This window comes from Tympanuchus pallidicinctus, unplaced genomic scaffold, assembly GCF_026119805.1.
Source record: "Tympanuchus pallidicinctus isolate F22 unplaced genomic scaffold, pur_lepc_1.0 scaffold8, whole genome shotgun sequence".
Classification (NCBI taxonomy): domain Eukaryota; kingdom Metazoa; phylum Chordata; class Aves; order Galliformes; family Phasianidae; genus Tympanuchus; species Tympanuchus pallidicinctus.
The window spans coordinates 50,525,898-50,541,784 of record NW_026294802.1 but is presented as its reverse complement, the minus strand read 5'-3'; the positions used below and the strand labels follow the sequence as shown (position 1 = coordinate 50,541,784).

General features: G+C 47.1%; 1 protein-coding gene across 2 annotated transcripts in view; it reads right to left on the bottom strand.

Moving 5' to 3' along the window:
• Positions 1-15,887, bottom strand: part of COL27A1 (collagen type XXVII alpha 1 chain) — a 127,851-nt gene that overhangs the window by 50,412 nt on the left and 61,552 nt on the right. For both annotated transcript variants that reach the window (XM_052668184.1, XM_052668185.1), the window contains exons 18-26: positions 12,832-12,885; positions 12,493-12,546; positions 12,297-12,350; positions 10,646-10,699; positions 10,270-10,323; positions 8,387-8,431; positions 7,393-7,446; positions 5,975-6,019; positions 315-368 (exon numbers count right to left, since the gene is read on the bottom strand). In XM_052668184.1, coding sequence (XP_052524144.1) covers positions 315-368; positions 5,975-6,019; positions 7,393-7,446; positions 8,387-8,431; positions 10,270-10,323; positions 10,646-10,699; positions 12,297-12,350; positions 12,493-12,546; positions 12,832-12,885 — 468 coding nt within the window. The remainder of the gene's footprint in view (positions 1-314; positions 369-5,974; positions 6,020-7,392; positions 7,447-8,386; positions 8,432-10,269; positions 10,324-10,645; positions 10,700-12,296; positions 12,351-12,492; positions 12,547-12,831; positions 12,886-15,887) is intronic.

Sequence of the window (15,887 nt, the reverse complement as noted above, 5' to 3'; positions counted from 1 at the left end):
CTGATGGTTCCTTTCATTCAGCTCCTTCATTCCCAGAAGAAAAGGCAGAACTAACTGTCAGACACGAGATTTCTGGCAGATTATGAATGAATAAAACTTAAAAGAATCGGTGTTCTCAGAGAATATTTAACAACCTCTCCTTGGAGGGTAAATGCACGCTAATTTGCCTGGCCCAAGACTAGCTCAGACATCCTGGACATGCTGCATTCCCAGCTGGGTGTTGCACAGAAAATTAAACCTCTTCAATACTCCCCCATCCCAGTCTCCCTCATCCTGCAAAGTTAGAGCAGCTGATTCATTGCCAGCAATCTTACCTTTTCTCCCACTATTCCAGGCTCCCCTACTGGACCAATGAATCCCATTAGACCCTGAGGCATGAGAAAAGCACAATTAATTCTCAGTTCCACTTGCTGGAAAGTAAACAATTTCTTTGGTCTGCCTTGCTGGTTAAGGCAGTCCAGCATCCCCTGTGTGCTGCTCAGCAATTCCTACTGGCTACCAGAGCAGACAGGGTGCTCCCAGTCATAGCAGCATTGAACTCCACAGCTGGTTTTGCTTTGGGCCAGCTGGGACAGCAGCACTGAGATCTGTGAGAGCCACAGTGCACACTACAGGGGATGAGTTAAGAACATTTCCTAGAGAGGCTGAGCTTGTAGCGTGGCTTTGTTTTGCAAGCATTTCCCTAAACGTCAGCACAGCTTCCCCAAGAGCATTGATAGTGGGAGCTCCCGGGTTGCACACACTGGGAGTCACCATTATTTTCACTGCTGCACTGGCTAGATTTCCTCTGGGTTAATTGGACCTTTGTGCAAACTCATTTTGCCTTGGATAGTGTCACATTATTGGGATGTCGGCAGGAAATAAAGGTCTGAGGGGTCAGCAGGGCAGCAGGTCTGTCCCAGTACTCACAAACTATCTTTTAACATCATTTGTCAGCATTTAACAGCATTTGGGATAATGAAGAAAACACAGACCTGCTGTTAAACAGGGAGATGGAAACATGCCATTTCAAGATAAGGTTCTGGAGCACTGACGTACAGCATCCTTCCTACTAACTTAGCAGGTTTCTGGCTCTGGAGATTTAAAGCATTGTCCTCTGTGCCACCGTCAGCTCTCACTATGCAGCCCTCATGATTTTGTCCCCAGTCTCAGCAAGGCTTGTTGGGAGACAGATATATTTAGGTAGTTAATCCAGTGAGTCTGTGATGGAGGGGATCCATCTGTTGGAACACCTCACAACCTGCCCACGGCTGGCAGGGTGGTGCCAGTTCAGCCATGCTCCAGCTTGTTTGGTTCTGGGAGGGAGCCTGAGTGCTGCTGGGAGGTGGCTGCTGAGCAAGGCATGGACGGGATGGATTCTCCATTGGTATTGCCTGGATGAGAACTCCAAATGCCAAGAGACTTCATGCATTAATGTTCTTCCCATGGTACAATTAAATGCCATCCTTTGAGCATCACTGAAGATGGGAGCTCCTCATTGAGGCACTGATGGGCTCAGCAGAAGCACTGAGCAGCCACACATGGCTCCGGAGCTGCAGAGCCCTTGTCATTGCTCATGGGAGCAACATCCAGGTGAGGAGTGTTTGGAAAAACTCGGGAGAGCTCAGAGCCTGGAATGAGGTGCTTGCACTAGAAATTCATCCAGGGGAGATGTCCTAGGCACCTGCCATGCCACTGTGCCGTGATGGAAATGTCAGTTAACTTTGAGAAGACATCCACTATCAGGATAGCTTTGCTATCCCAATGTCACCAACCCTTCCAACATCAGCACAGGCTGCACTGACAGGAGGACAATGGAGACCCAATGCAGGAACCACTGGGACAGCAGGCAAATGCTCAGCATCTGCATAAGCAAGGTTGCCACTGGGTGGCATTGCTGAAGGCTGATGAATCAATTACCCATCCAATTAGGCACAAGTGCACATACTTAGCTGATAACTGCTGCAGATCACTGAAGTTTTCCAGTAGCCCAAGGCCATGAAGAAAGCAAATGCTGAGGCAGAATGGCATAGCAGTGAGATGAAACAAGGAAATGTATGCTGAACAAGAAGGAGATGACAGAGAAAAAGAACTAAGAAAGAGTCCATTCATTCATTTCCAGTTTCTCAAAAACCTGCAGAATCCCTCTCCCTGGGAAGGTATCTCAGGGTTTCTTCAGTGACCTTCAGAAGAATGGGGACTCTCTGCTTTTGCAGCAAGTGTTGTCACCATTCAGAACAGTACTGAGCAGGGACCCTGCAGTGCAGATGGGCTTCCAGTACAGGAGCTCTGCGGTGTTTGCAGCCAACGCTGTCTGCTCTGGGCTACATCAAGTCTGCAGGCAGCCAGAACACCAAATGGACATGCCAAGGTAAGTTACTGAAGTACCTGAAACAACTGGGGGAGATAGGGTAATCACGTTCTTCACCAGCCAAAGTGGTAGAGACACAGAGGGAGCGCATGCAGCAGAATGTTTAGATATAAAAGCCAGAGGAGTCATTGCTGGCCAACATTAAACCAAAGCATAGATGAACAGTGGACGTTACACTAAAATGGCTGCAGCGTAATGTATTTTCCCAGGTTCCTGGGACTGGAAAAAAGCCCTGCACCACACACAGCTCCAGGCAGTGCCGTGTAACGGTGCACATGAAGTCCCAGCAGCAGTGGCTGCGCAGCACACAGGCAAAAATGTAAAACATTTATATGAGACGGAAGGTTCAGCATATCGCTGTGATTCTGGCTGCACTCCCCAGCCAAGGGCACGGCAGAAAAGGGATGGAGATTGTTAAAACATTGCTTGGGGCTTTGGGGGATGGAAAGGGGGAAAGTGGTGGGCTGCAATTCCTAACTCCCGTCTGGTTTTCCCCGTTTATTCTCCAACGCTGTCATAATTAAGCCCCCCTCGCCCCTTGCTCTCATCAACAGAGAGCAAGTCGGCACTGAAGCCCTGCATAAATCATCGCCCATTTGAGAGAAAGGACGGAACGGCAGCGCAGCGTGAGCGGGGTCTCCCGGGGACGGCACCGCCAGTTGCTCCCAGCAGGATCTGCTCGTGGCCTTTCTGTTTTACTGGTTCGCCAGAACTCAAAACAAAACAAAGCAGGGACAAAGGGCGGGAGGGAGTAAATGTACAATCCTCCCATTCAGATGAAAGAAAGGGAAAGTAAAACAGTAAATATTGCATTTAAGGGAGGACGCTCTGACCCGCACAGAGGAGCCATGTGGTTTAACCCCCTGCATGCTGGAGCTCAGCCATGACGCGGGGCTGCGTCTGCTCCACTCTGGGATGTGGGTGAAGGGAACGTGTGCCCTTGAGCACCTCTGGATCCCTCAACGGGGATTCCAGAGAGGGCTGCAGCTTGGAAAGATATTGGAGGGAGAGGTGGATGCTTTGGGAAGGCACTGCTCAGAAAGGTGCAATTCACTGCTCTGTGACCCATCCACCCCTACCTCTGTGTCAGATCCCACCTTCAGAACTGATGCACCTCCCTCCTTTGTGAGAGCACTGCGAGGAAAACGTGTTGCAGAGAGAAGTGGTGGTGCTGGTTTCCTTTGACAAATTATTTCAGAGTAACCTTGGCTATCAGGGCAATATGCTCCCTCCAAGGAAGAGATGCCCCACGGGACTGCTGTTGACCGTCCTTCTCAGAGGGGTGTGATGGGGACGTGGCCATAACATCGCCATGGGAGTTTCTGTTATAGGAGGTAGTACTCCAAAAGCCATGTTCTGCCATGATAAAAACTCATTCCCATGAAGGAAGTGGGTCATCCTTAGCTTTTTTGAGCTGGCACAGATCTCTGCTGATATTCTCACTCTCTAGTGCAGAGCTGGTGAGTCCATGGGTTGGTGAGACCCTTCCCCAGTGTGCTGTCTCAGGTGAGATTGACCTGCTTGGTGTTTCGAACTTCAGGGCAGCTGGTGACTCTTCACCATATTATTCTGTCTCTATTCGCTGGCAAGGAAGGGTTAAATCACACATTTTCGAGGTGCAGAAGAACTCAGCAGCTGGAGTCCCTCCAGCATCTGAAGGCAACAAGCATCTTATGAATGCGATTCCAAGTCAGCGTCCTTGCAATGGAAAAACAACGTACCAGAGACTGCCCTGTAGCTTAAATACTGCTCTTAAACAGAGCTCAACTGCCACTGGAAACCTTACAGAAATTCCTGTGTTTGCCTCAAGAGGTGTCCACGCAAAGAGAAGGGAGCTCCACTGGGATGCATGGCAGATCTTTCTGCATGCTGCCCTGCTGAGCGTTTCCAGCCAGATGGGACTGCAGGGAGGTCTGTGCAGCAAGTCTGGAGCATCTGAGCACCAAGATCCCCGAGGAGAAAACAGGGATAAGCTGAAGGTTTCAGCACCAAATGACCTTGTTAGCTCAACCCTCAGAGCTCTGCAAAAACCAGCCCTGCCTTACCACCAAATGCTGGAGTTCAGGTGGAGGAAGGAACGAGAAGGCAACACTCCAGCATTGTCCAGCAAAGGTGTGATGGGAAGGGAAGTTATTTCTCATTAATCTGGCATGACATTTTTGTTCTAATGACTTAACTGGTATGGAAATGGAAATTCTTTCTGGGTGATATTTCTAGACAGAGACTAATTGACTAAGAATAAAACAGGCAGCTTTCATACCACCGTGCTGGTCTCAGTGTCAGCAGAGGCCAGCTGTGTTTTCTTTTCAGTGAACACTGCCTACAGTTTTCATCCAAGGTCAGTCCTGAGGGACATTAAAGCATAACAATCCCAACCATGGCTTGTCTTTCAACGTCTTGTTTAAGTTCTCAAAGCACTTCTAAACCTTCCTTTTTTAACTGTGATACAATAGGTGCCTCCTGAGAACAGGAGGCATCGTGGTAAGCACTGCCAGAGCCAGGTGTTTTCTTCCCTCACTGGGCCCTGGACCAGACAGCAGCTCTGTGTTGTGTCTTCCACAGGAGGGGAAACTGAGGCATGGAGCAGAGGAAGGCACTACCCAAGAAAAGGTGCTGCAAACAGCACTTGGGCCCCAACTTCAGGTGTGAGGAGCATCTTCATTTTTCCAGTTGTTGCTCTTCGTGGAGTAAATTATTAACCAGAATATAGAAACAGTGCTCATTTCCAGACAGAAACAATCATCCTTGACTTATACTGAAGCTTTGGTACAGAAAAGTATAGGATCCATCATGGCTTGTTGGACATGCTTGGTTGGAGACCCATGGATAAGCAACCCCCAAGCTGCTGATTCAGGGGAATTGGACAAATTAAGCCCAGCCAAAGTTACCAGCCATAAGCAGGGAAAGTGCTGTGCTGAGCAGCACCACTGTCCTTGCCAAGGCCAGCTGCTGCCTCCAGCGTGGTGCGGTCATGTAGGAATGCAGAGAACACATTGGAGACTCCATGGCTGCAATTTCAGGGTTGGTGGTGGACAAGCTGGTCGGTTTCAATCATAGAGGCATGGGGATGGTTGTTTCTTTTTCCTTGATGCCTGTGGTTACCCTGAAGCCTACAGGGATGATGAATGTCCTCTGGTAATCCAGCAGAACGTTCTCTCTTGTGGTACAATGCAGAAGTACAATGTGCCTCTCTTACCTAGCACTACCTCCCCTGAAAGCAGCACAGCACATCAGGGCAGAGGTGCTTCAAGCCTATATAAGCAAAGCTGGGAATTTCCCTTTTGGAAGTAAGAAGAATAGGCAGAAATCCGTAATCTCGTCAGTTTCCACGGCTTCATCTTCAGAAGCACAGCCATTCCTGCGTGCTATACTGAACTGTAACTTTATCAGACCGCCTATGGGAAAACATCCAATTCAACACATGGCAACTGTCAGTGCTGTTCACCAAGAGCTTCAGCCTCACTACACATGACTTGTTTCTCACAGCACATCTGGAGTACCAGGACCACAGCTAGTTTCAGGTAGCCAGAAACCCCTGGCCACCATCCTCTGCCTGCACCCCCATCATCCAAGAGATGCTGAACACAGCAGATCATCAAATAGACATGAAAACAAGGAGTTTACCTGCTCACCAACTTTCCCTGGCCGGCCGTGGTTTCCTGGCTCACCCTGTGTCAGAAAGAGAAAGGAGGGACATGGTTACTCAGTGCTCCCAGTCAGTCCTTCGGTACAGTGTGAATCTGTGAGCAAGAAGCTCCCTTAGCTTTCAAGAATCATCCAAAGCAAGAAACACAGCTGACATGAACACGGAGGAAACATTCACACTTCTGGAGTGAGATTCCCATAAAAGCAGCTGGCCCAATAACTCAGTTATCTAAATAACTGACACAAAGTCAAACTCGGCCATTGAAATACAAGCTGCCTGCCTTCCTGTAGCACAGCCTAGTCCTGGGTGACTTATCCCCATGGTTAACAAGGTATGAGTTCTTGTTGGGGATCCTCTTGAAGCTGGGGTGTTTCTCCCATACCATTTCTATCAGAACAACTGAGTAAAGCAACAGCCCAAACACATCAGCTAAGGGAAGAGAGAAGGAAAGGACCACGATTAGCCCAAGGATCTGAGCAGAATCTGATGAAAGCAAGAATATGCGACACTGCAGGGAGGAGCAGTTCCTGAGTGACATAAGGGATGCAGGAAGCTCTCCTGCTAATGGAAGAAACAAAAATAATAAAAAGCAACTCGAATATTCCCAGGCAGTGATGACCTTGCTCTTGCTCTTGCAAAATCTCAGCCATAGGCACATTACTGTCACACGAAGCATGAAAACCACAAGAACGACTCACATGAGCTAAATCATAGTGTAGGATCAGAGAAATTCAGAGAATGAGAAAAATGAGGGGTGAAGTGGAAAACAGGAGAAAGGGGAGCATTTCAGATCTGCCAAGGATAGAGGGACAGCGCTGAAAGCCAGCACCGTGCCCTGGATGGGCCATCCAGAGGCCACTCACCACTAAGCACTATTGTCTCTGGGTGATGGCAGCTGTATTTTCTCAGTAGGCAGATACTCCAGATGTGCTGCCAGACCACATTTTTGGTATTTACTGTTTGAAGAGGTTGTTTTTGTTGGGTTTTCTCTTTCCTTTAGAGTGTGGGTTTGTAGAGCGGGCCGCTCTAGGGTACCTCCTGCTGCTAATTAGGCAGCAGAGATAGGAATGATGTGCATTGTCTTAGAACAAAAAAGTGGAGAAACAATGGAAAATAAGATGAAGTGATGGGGGAGAACATGTTAATATCAAAAGAGGAACGCTGTTGTTTATAATAAAGCACGTGGCTTAAAAAATGCACCATCGTAGTTTTTGCTGAAAATCTTAAGTGAGAACTGAGATCCCAAAATTCAGTGAAAAAGAAAAACCTGAGTTTCCCTTGTGCTCTCTGAACTGAATACCCTAGGCTTGGAGAATGGTTGAGAACAGAGGCATCCCTCTATCTGTCCTTTCTTCCACTCACTGCTTCTCTGATCATGAACAAACACGTTGCTCACCTTGGGACCGTCAGGACCGGGTCTTCCTGGAAATCCCTTCCGGCCAGGTCGACCCTGAAATACACATAAGAATAATAAATACAAAAAGCGAAATAATAACACTCCTGTAGCTTCCCTGGGTTACAGCAGTGTGCCTATAAACCCATAGGACAACGTGCAGCTTACGAGCAATGCTCCTGTGGGTCAACTCCATTGCTTAAACATCACACCAGAAACATTAGGCATGGACTATAACCCACCAAGCCAAGGGCCTTCATAATGACCCTTCTTATCGATCCTTCCCTCTAGCTAGGACAACACTCATGTTCTTCCAGGCACTGTTGTAACTGTATTTGTTGTGTTGCTCCAAGAAAGGAACAGAAACATCTACTAGAAAGGCAGGAGAAATACAAAATATTTATTTCCTGATCCACCCAGAAGCTCTCAGCACAGCTTCCAATTTACAAGATATTTCACTATCACGCAATGACAACCACGAACACAACCACTATAAAACCCTGAGCTGGCAGGCTCAGAGATACAACAGTACTCTTGTTTCTTCTCCTAACTGTGTTTCTGCAATACATCACTGTGTTCTTCGTGATGTAGATGACAAAAAAGGACTCTGCCTCAATATCCTGTCTTTTTCCTTCTTTTTCTTTTTACTCTCATTGAAAAATACTATAAATCAAGGAACCAATCAGGGCTGCTTAGAGAAATGGATCCCAGTTAAAGCACTTTATCTAGAGAGTGAACAGTAGAGGGTTTTTCACGGTCTGAGACCTTAAACAAGTTATAAAATCAGAGTCACACTCCACACCTTGTGAAATACTATTCCTTGACTTTCAGTCATCCTGGATCAAGAAACTGAACCAAGCTATGGACAACACATTATTTTCTAGAGGGGCAGACAACTTCCCGAACCAGAAGGTCTGAAGCTTTACGTTGTTTTAACTACAATTTCATTGCAAGGTGAATGGAGTTTATAGTAATTGAGTAAACCACTGAAACCTACCTCTGAACCAGGGACTCCCGATGGTCCTAAGGGTCCTTCATCTCCCTGAGGTGAAAAGAAATTAAAATAATGAGCAAAGTAGTGACAAAGTCTGGACTCATCATGCAGTACGAATGAAAGATCTGCGGGATGAACAATGGTTGAACACAGGCTGTGTGCTCAGCTGTCACATTTTAACAACGGAGTCCCTCTGAAGCCTAGAGCAGGCAGCTCAGCATCTCTGAAGCTCATCTTTCCTCATTTCAGAAATAAAATCTGAAGTCAAGACCTGCTGGCAAAGGCCATCCAAAATTTGACCGAAGTCAACATCAGTAGTGTGAGCTTTTCATGGCTGGATTTAGCCCATGGGATACACTGGACATGCTCACTGAACTCTGCTTCATCTGATTTGGCAGTGATATGGATGCTGCAGAGCTATCTACTCTTCTTCTTTTATTTTCCACAAAAATAGAGTTGCAAAATTTCCCACAGAACCACTTGGCAACAGTATGGAGGTTTCCCTTTTGCCTTCAAATGGGACTACACATGCTGCAGGACGGAGCTATCTCAAAATCTCACACAGCAATTGGACTCAGCTTTCTCCCTTGGCTCTACACCAACTGTGATAGAATCAGATCTACAGCTTCTAGGAGGCCTTCAATTAAGCTTCACAAAAATTATCTCAAGTGTTCAAAACCAACTGCCAAGAGAGAAATTAGAAGCGCCCTTGGCTGCCGCAGCTCTCGTTGCTCTCATTTTGGTGGTCAAGCCGTGGTAATGAAGTGGCACAAGCTGGCGGGCTGAGGTTGGGGCTGGAAGTCGGGCACCCAGCTCAGCAGGCTCAGACGTACACCCACCCTGCAGCACACTGCTACAGGTAGAACTCACAGCCTCGGCCTGGGCTAACAGCAGCACTGCCGTGCTCTGCTGCACATCCACAGCCCTTCAGCTCAGCTCACGTTGAAGTCCATGTCCATGTCTTCAGTCTTACTTTTATGCTTGCTAACTGGAGTAAATTGAAGGCAGCTTGGTCATGCCTGTCTGAACCTGGAATGCAAAGCTTTCATTCCCTTTGTAAATTGCCTAGAATTTTTTCTTTTTCCTATTTCAGTGCAAATAAATGAGCTAATTTGCATTAATTGCATTCAGAAGGCAAGCAAAAGAATTCCCAGAAAAAGCGTGGATGGTAAGTGCTATTACACCGAGCTCCTGCCCATGTGTGCACAGAGTATGTTTTACAAAACGTTTCATGACTCCAGACAGTGGTCTGAGAAGAAACCATGCTGAAGCCACCACACTATAGCCGTGGAAGCTGCTATATAGTATGTGCAGCTCCAGGACAATTAAGTCAGTGGCAATTGTCCTGTTTTAATGATTGGAAGGAAGTTTCAGTTTTTCCCAAGCAATGAGAGGTGAAAGCTGCAGGCTCAGAGGTGCTAGGGCAAACAAATCTTTGCAGAACGGCAGTTTCAGCTGATGTGCTCTTTTTACAAATCTTATTGCTCCATCAAGAGAGAGAAGCCTGCAGGTCTCACAGTTGAAAGAAAACATACTTAAAAGGAGCAGAAAGCAAAAGCCAGGTCAGGGCATGCCCTGCAAAGGGGTGTGCAAGGAAAGGGGCATTAACATCCGTTTGAAGTGCGTGTGGGTGTGGGGGAACAGACTGAAGGAGAAAAGCCAACGCAGTGATTCAGGTCAAAAGATGTCAGCAGGGACTGGAAGCAAAGGGCTGCAGCCATTGGAAGCTCCTCAGTGTGGTTCTGAGTGGCAAATATAAGCATTTAGTTCCAGATTCAGAAGGAACGGAGGATTTCGGATCGCAGGCACCACTGCAGAGTGCATTAATCTTCAATATGCAACGTTATTCTCTGAATCCCACATGCTTTTGGTCTGAGGATGCTCACCTCTTGTCCAGGCAGCCCTCTTGGCCCAGGTAAACCCCGCGCTCCCGGCTTTCCCTGAGAAAGGCCAAAGGAAAAGACACTCAGAAAAACAGTAACATAAGCCCAGAAAGGCCATTAGAAGAAGAAATTCTCTTCCACGGCCACAGGACATCATCCAATGTCAATTTTGTTTCAGGAAAAAAAAAAATAAAATCTAAAAAAAAAAAAAAAAAAAAGAAACATGAAAAAGAAAGTATGCCCCACTCTTGAAGGGATCTCAAGTCAAACAGCCCAAACTGGCCAGAGCAACCCAGGGGGACCTGCAGGGCTCTCTGCCCTCCCTTCCCAGCCCTGTGTTTTCCTGGCTGCCTCCCAGCCCGCACAGAGCTCTGCTCACCTTTGGGCCTTCGGGGCCGTTTTCTCCTGGTGGGCCGATGTCCCCTGGGAAGCCCTGAAAACGAGAAACCAGTGGGTGACACGTTGAGCATGGCTGCAACCAGCAGCCTTTGTGAGAGCCTGCAGGAAAGGCTGAGCGCTCAGACATCGGGTCCGTGTGTGGGCCATCCCCAGGGAAGGCCGGGACACAATGGAGCAGCTATCGGCACCACAGCCCTCCCTGCCGCTCCCTCTCGGTCCATCCTCAGAAAGATTTATTGCTAGAGGCCTTCCTGTCATCGTGCGGCTAAAAACAGCAATTTGGGTTTTAATTAATCTTTACGAGTCAGCACATAATCTCACTGCTCCCAGAAAGGAACTGCGCGCCTCGGCGACAAAGGGCGGCAGGCGGGGAATTAGGAAAGGTGCTGACACGCTCATTAGCTGGGTGGCTCCTGCCCTTTGCTGAGGACACAAAGGAATCTGTGGTTATTTCCAATAGCATCCCAGCGAGGATTGCTAAGTGGCAGCACTTGACCGAGAGCCCTTCCAGATCCAGCAAAATACCAGAGCGCTGATGAAGGGAAAACAGAGCAGCCGCCGCGCTGGAAGAGGCTCTCCAGCATTACATGGATGTGATTTGGTTGCTGATGTGAGAGAAAGAATGAGATGCGCTGGGAGAAGCTGATCCCGAGTGTAAGGTATCACCACAACAGTTATTTTTGGTTAGGGCAGTAGGGGCTGTCTGCTTGAAATGGGATTTTGCTGAAAAAAGCCTTCAGGATATCCATGACAAATAGAGGAAGGAGAAAAAAGGAAAACATGAGATGCAGGATGGGTCATAAACCTATTTTGGTCCTTGCCTCTCCAGAGCCACACATCTTCCATTCATATCCTGGAAGAGGATCCTGGAAGAGGAGAGCCCCAGGCTGAAAAGAATCACGGAATGATGAAGGTTGGAAAGATCTCCCAGATCCCCAACCCATCCCACTACACATCCCTGTGTCACATCTGCACTGGAACATCTCCGGGATGGCGACCCCAGCTCTCCCCGGGCAGCTGTGCCACTGCATCACTGCTCTTTGGAGAAGAAATGTTTCCTAATATCCAACTTGAAAGATGAGGGTAGGTGGAAAGTGAGGGCAAAAATCAATAAATGAATGTTCTGCCCCAGAAAGCAGTTGAAGAGTCAAGAGAACATCATGGTGATTAGATAGAGCAGAGTCCATGAGGACGGACTGGGGACTGGAAGACAGCCTGGGGCTCTGTTCCAGTGCACTACTGGCTCTTCTCATGCGTACTGGAATCTCCCTTTACTTGAGTCTTCCTTCCACAAAATGACGGGATGTTCTGCTTTGAACTGAGCGTCTATCTGCCAAGGTGTTAAAAGTGAAAAATGAAGAGAGGTGATAGATTGTGGTATGCTGTTTGCTGGGGGAAAGGCAAACTTTGGGGACTGATTTTTCTGAAACTGAAAAAGCTGTTGCATATGGGACTTGAAAGCAACAATATCAAAAAAACCTTGGAATAGTGACTGGAGGACAGGTGAACTGAGAGGAGGGCACAAAACAGACAGTTTGTCCAGTTTCCCAATCTGAACAAAAGAGGGGAGTACATGGGCTTGCTGAAGAAAATAGCAAAGGAAAGGTGGAAGAAGAGGTGGTGGGACATACCTCAGGGCCAGGTGGTCCTGGAAACCCCATCGGACCTATGTCACCAACTTTTCCCTGCAGAAATCAGAAAAAAAAACAGAGAGAAATGAACTCGTGGCTGCTGACTTATCTTTGTTTAGAAGAACACAGCTTTGCCCAGTTGGGTGCTGGACCTCTGGAAAGGGACACTGGGGGCAGAGGACATTTGGTTACCTACCACAGGGCCTGGTTTCCCTCGTGCCCCAGGGACCCCAGGCAAACCATGGCTACCCTGAAACAGAAAGACAGAGGATTTTTCAGAAAACACAACGAAGCACCAGAAAATACCAATTTTCCCACCTCTGGTGCTGTTCCATCATTTTTATTATCACTTATTTTTATTATATCTTTTTTTAATTATGAATAACAACAAAATTCATGAGTTGTAGCAGAGTACTCCAAATGAGAGCTATCTGAAGAAGAGGACCTTTTGGCTTGAGGAACCAAAAAAGCTGATGGCCACACAAACTACTCAGGCAAGGAAAAAAAAACTGATGAAGAAAGGGAAAACAATTACCTTGTCTCCTTGGAAGCCAATATCTCCTGGAAGACCTGCTCCTCCCTGATCACCCTGGATACACACCACCAAAGAGAGTTAAAACAGACAACAGCAATGGCCAAAATGCCCAGCTCGATGATAGACGGTGCATTGTATAGCAAAAGTCTCATCCCTAGTTCCATTCAAAACTGGTGACAAACTGTAGATCATATTCACTCTAACAATAATCCTAAGCACTGCAGGCATTTCCCAACACTGCTTCTGAACTGGAAAACGAAATTGCAGGGAAAGAAAAATATGAACGTGCAAGCCTTGTGTTTCCATGCAAGCTGCAAGAATAGTGGCACGTTCCTCTGGCTAACAGCAACCATGAAGGTGGTGAAATGTTTAGATTCAGCTGAGCGGAAGAGTTAGTTACGTTTTTGAGAAATTGACCTTTTCTCTCACAAGGTTCTAAAGCAAGAGAAACAATACTCAGGAGTCCTACTGTTGGCACCACAGATCAGTCCTCTTCCAAAAGCAAACAATAGTAACTTGCAGTAATGCTTTAGAACCACCCCACTGCCAGTATCTAGGCTGAGATTTCCAGGACTGTAGGCTGCTGTACTTTGGGATGGGCTCCCTAGCTTCGAGCATAGCACCAGGCACAGTACTTTGTAGCTGAGCTCTCTTTCCCCTCGTGAGGACATTCTAACACGTTCTGACTCCCTAGGCAGAAGTATGTATTCCTATTCCTTCGAGAAGGATTTCTGGAGACAGTAGGCTATCTTGTGTTAACCCTTTGCCTTGCTCTGTGTATCAGATAACCTCTGGAGAGCACTTCCAACCTCATTTATTGAGTGGTTTACTTAAATGAAGGGTAAGTCAAGGATGGGGCAGAGAAAGGAAAATTCTACAGGGGAAGTCATGGGAGGAATGACAACAAAAACTTGGTACACTGACACTACCCAACCAAAATAACTGCTGGAGGAACTCTGTCCCATGCACAGCACATGCACTGAACTTGACTCCCTGGTAGGGGAACAAGCCATGCAAGAGCACAGAGCTGTATGGTTAAATGTACTTCACATGGAAGACATATGGATGTGCGACAGAGCCAAAGTCTACAGAGAGATGACAGAGGAAGTCTGCTTCTACCCCAGCAAAAACCACCCACGTGTTATCAAAGAGTTGAAATAATTCTAATTACTGTGGTAACTTGCTGGGGATAATGAAATTGTGAATGGTTTCTACTTCAATTGGGAAAGATTTGTTGGATGCAACTTTTCCAGAAGGAAAATACTAAAGCAGTGTGCAGATTCAACGGCGGAAACATTTCATGGCTTCATGCTAAATTAGATGTTTTGGTAAATGTTCTGAGAACATTTCACTGAGCCATCTTCAAAACAAGTCTTTTATATAGCAAAATTGAAACGCTCTTCTAAAAAACGCTAAATGAATTTTAATCCTTTTTTTTGTTTTGTTTTTAAGCCTGAAGTATTTTAATTTGAGTCAAACAACCGACATTCTGCTTCATCCAAGCTACTTTCCATCTCTTCCTTTTCTTTTGGCAAAGCATGCAAATGGAAAAAATCAGCTATTTACACAGCTCCTGTTCGGATGAACTGCAAGTATCAGAAGCAGTAGAGATGGCCAAAAGAATACTGCACGATCCAGCTCATTTTACAGCCATTGCATGATTTCTCTCATCTTCTCTGAATTTTCCACTTATTTTACCTACTCCATGGCTTAAAACACCAAAATCAGCAGGCAGCCAAATCTGCCAGAAAACAGCAGGAAAACAGGGTTTTTTTTTTGAAAGCTAAATCTTTGCTCTGAAATCACAGTCTTTATCAGCTCTACTGAGGATGAAAATACAAATCTTTAATCTTCTACACGGACAGTGTGAGACACCAAAGGACTCTGTTGGTGGGGATGGGAGGAGGCACAATCTGGAACTGCAAAGAGGATCTGCCCGTGGGACACTGCCTGTGCTTCGTGTTTCACCTATAAAACTATGGCAGCTCCAGAGATACGAGGCCCCTTTTAATGCAATGCTGCACACAGTGGGCTGTGAGGAGAGAGACCAACTGCAAACATGCAAGATGCAAAGGTCTCTGTGCAAAAACCCTATCTGGCTCTTGTTTGGGCATTTCTGCTATTTACTTGGCACTGTGAGGGGAGCTAACAATGCAAACCTATAAGAGGCATCTTACTGAGCCATGCCTTTCACCAGCTGCACTCGTCCTGATTCATAAAACACCTTCCAGTGAACCAGCAGCTGGGATTTCCCCTGATCCTTCCACCTTTCCTCTGTACTCATCACCTCGTGTGGTTTCTGAAGACCACTCTGTTTCAGGCTTATACAATTTCATCTCTCCCGCTAAGAGCAGCCCTCTCTGCCCCTTCTCCTTACCTCCATGGAAACATATGCATGGAAACATAAGAAAGACCCTTTTTGTGGGAGAGCTTAAGCTGCAAAACCCACCATTAACTTACATGAAGGATGCAGAAGGGGCTGCCTAGCCCTGACATGCTCTGCACTTGCCTGCCTGAGTACATAGACGTGATTTATGCAGGAGTGAGACTCTGCCCCTTATTCTAGTTCATACCTGAGCATGTGATGCATACATTCGGGTTAGAGAATGGCACCCTGCAAAACACTGACCGAGGCAACATAGGAAATAAACCCTAAAATACAATGAAGGAACCCTACCAGGGCAAATGGCAACAGCAGCAGCATTCCTGAAGGATGCAGCATTGCAGGGAGCATCTGTGGAGCCCCAGGACCCTGCACACCCCACCCAGCCACCCCACGCTGCATTTGGGCTTTAAAGATTTCTGATCAGGATGCTTTTAAGTGAAGGGAGTTTTCCTCAGCTACAAAAAGACAAATCTGCACAAGGCCACGCGCTCGGCACATGCCCAAGGCAGATGAGCCGTGCAGGGGACTGCCGACATCTAATTAAAGCTTCATCAGCACATCCACAGAAAGAGCATCCATGAGTGGTGGCCTGGGCTGTGCTCCAGATACCCAGAGGTGCTGGGTGCAGTGCAGGCAGCACCGCATGGGTGTGCAGGACAGGCCGAGTTCT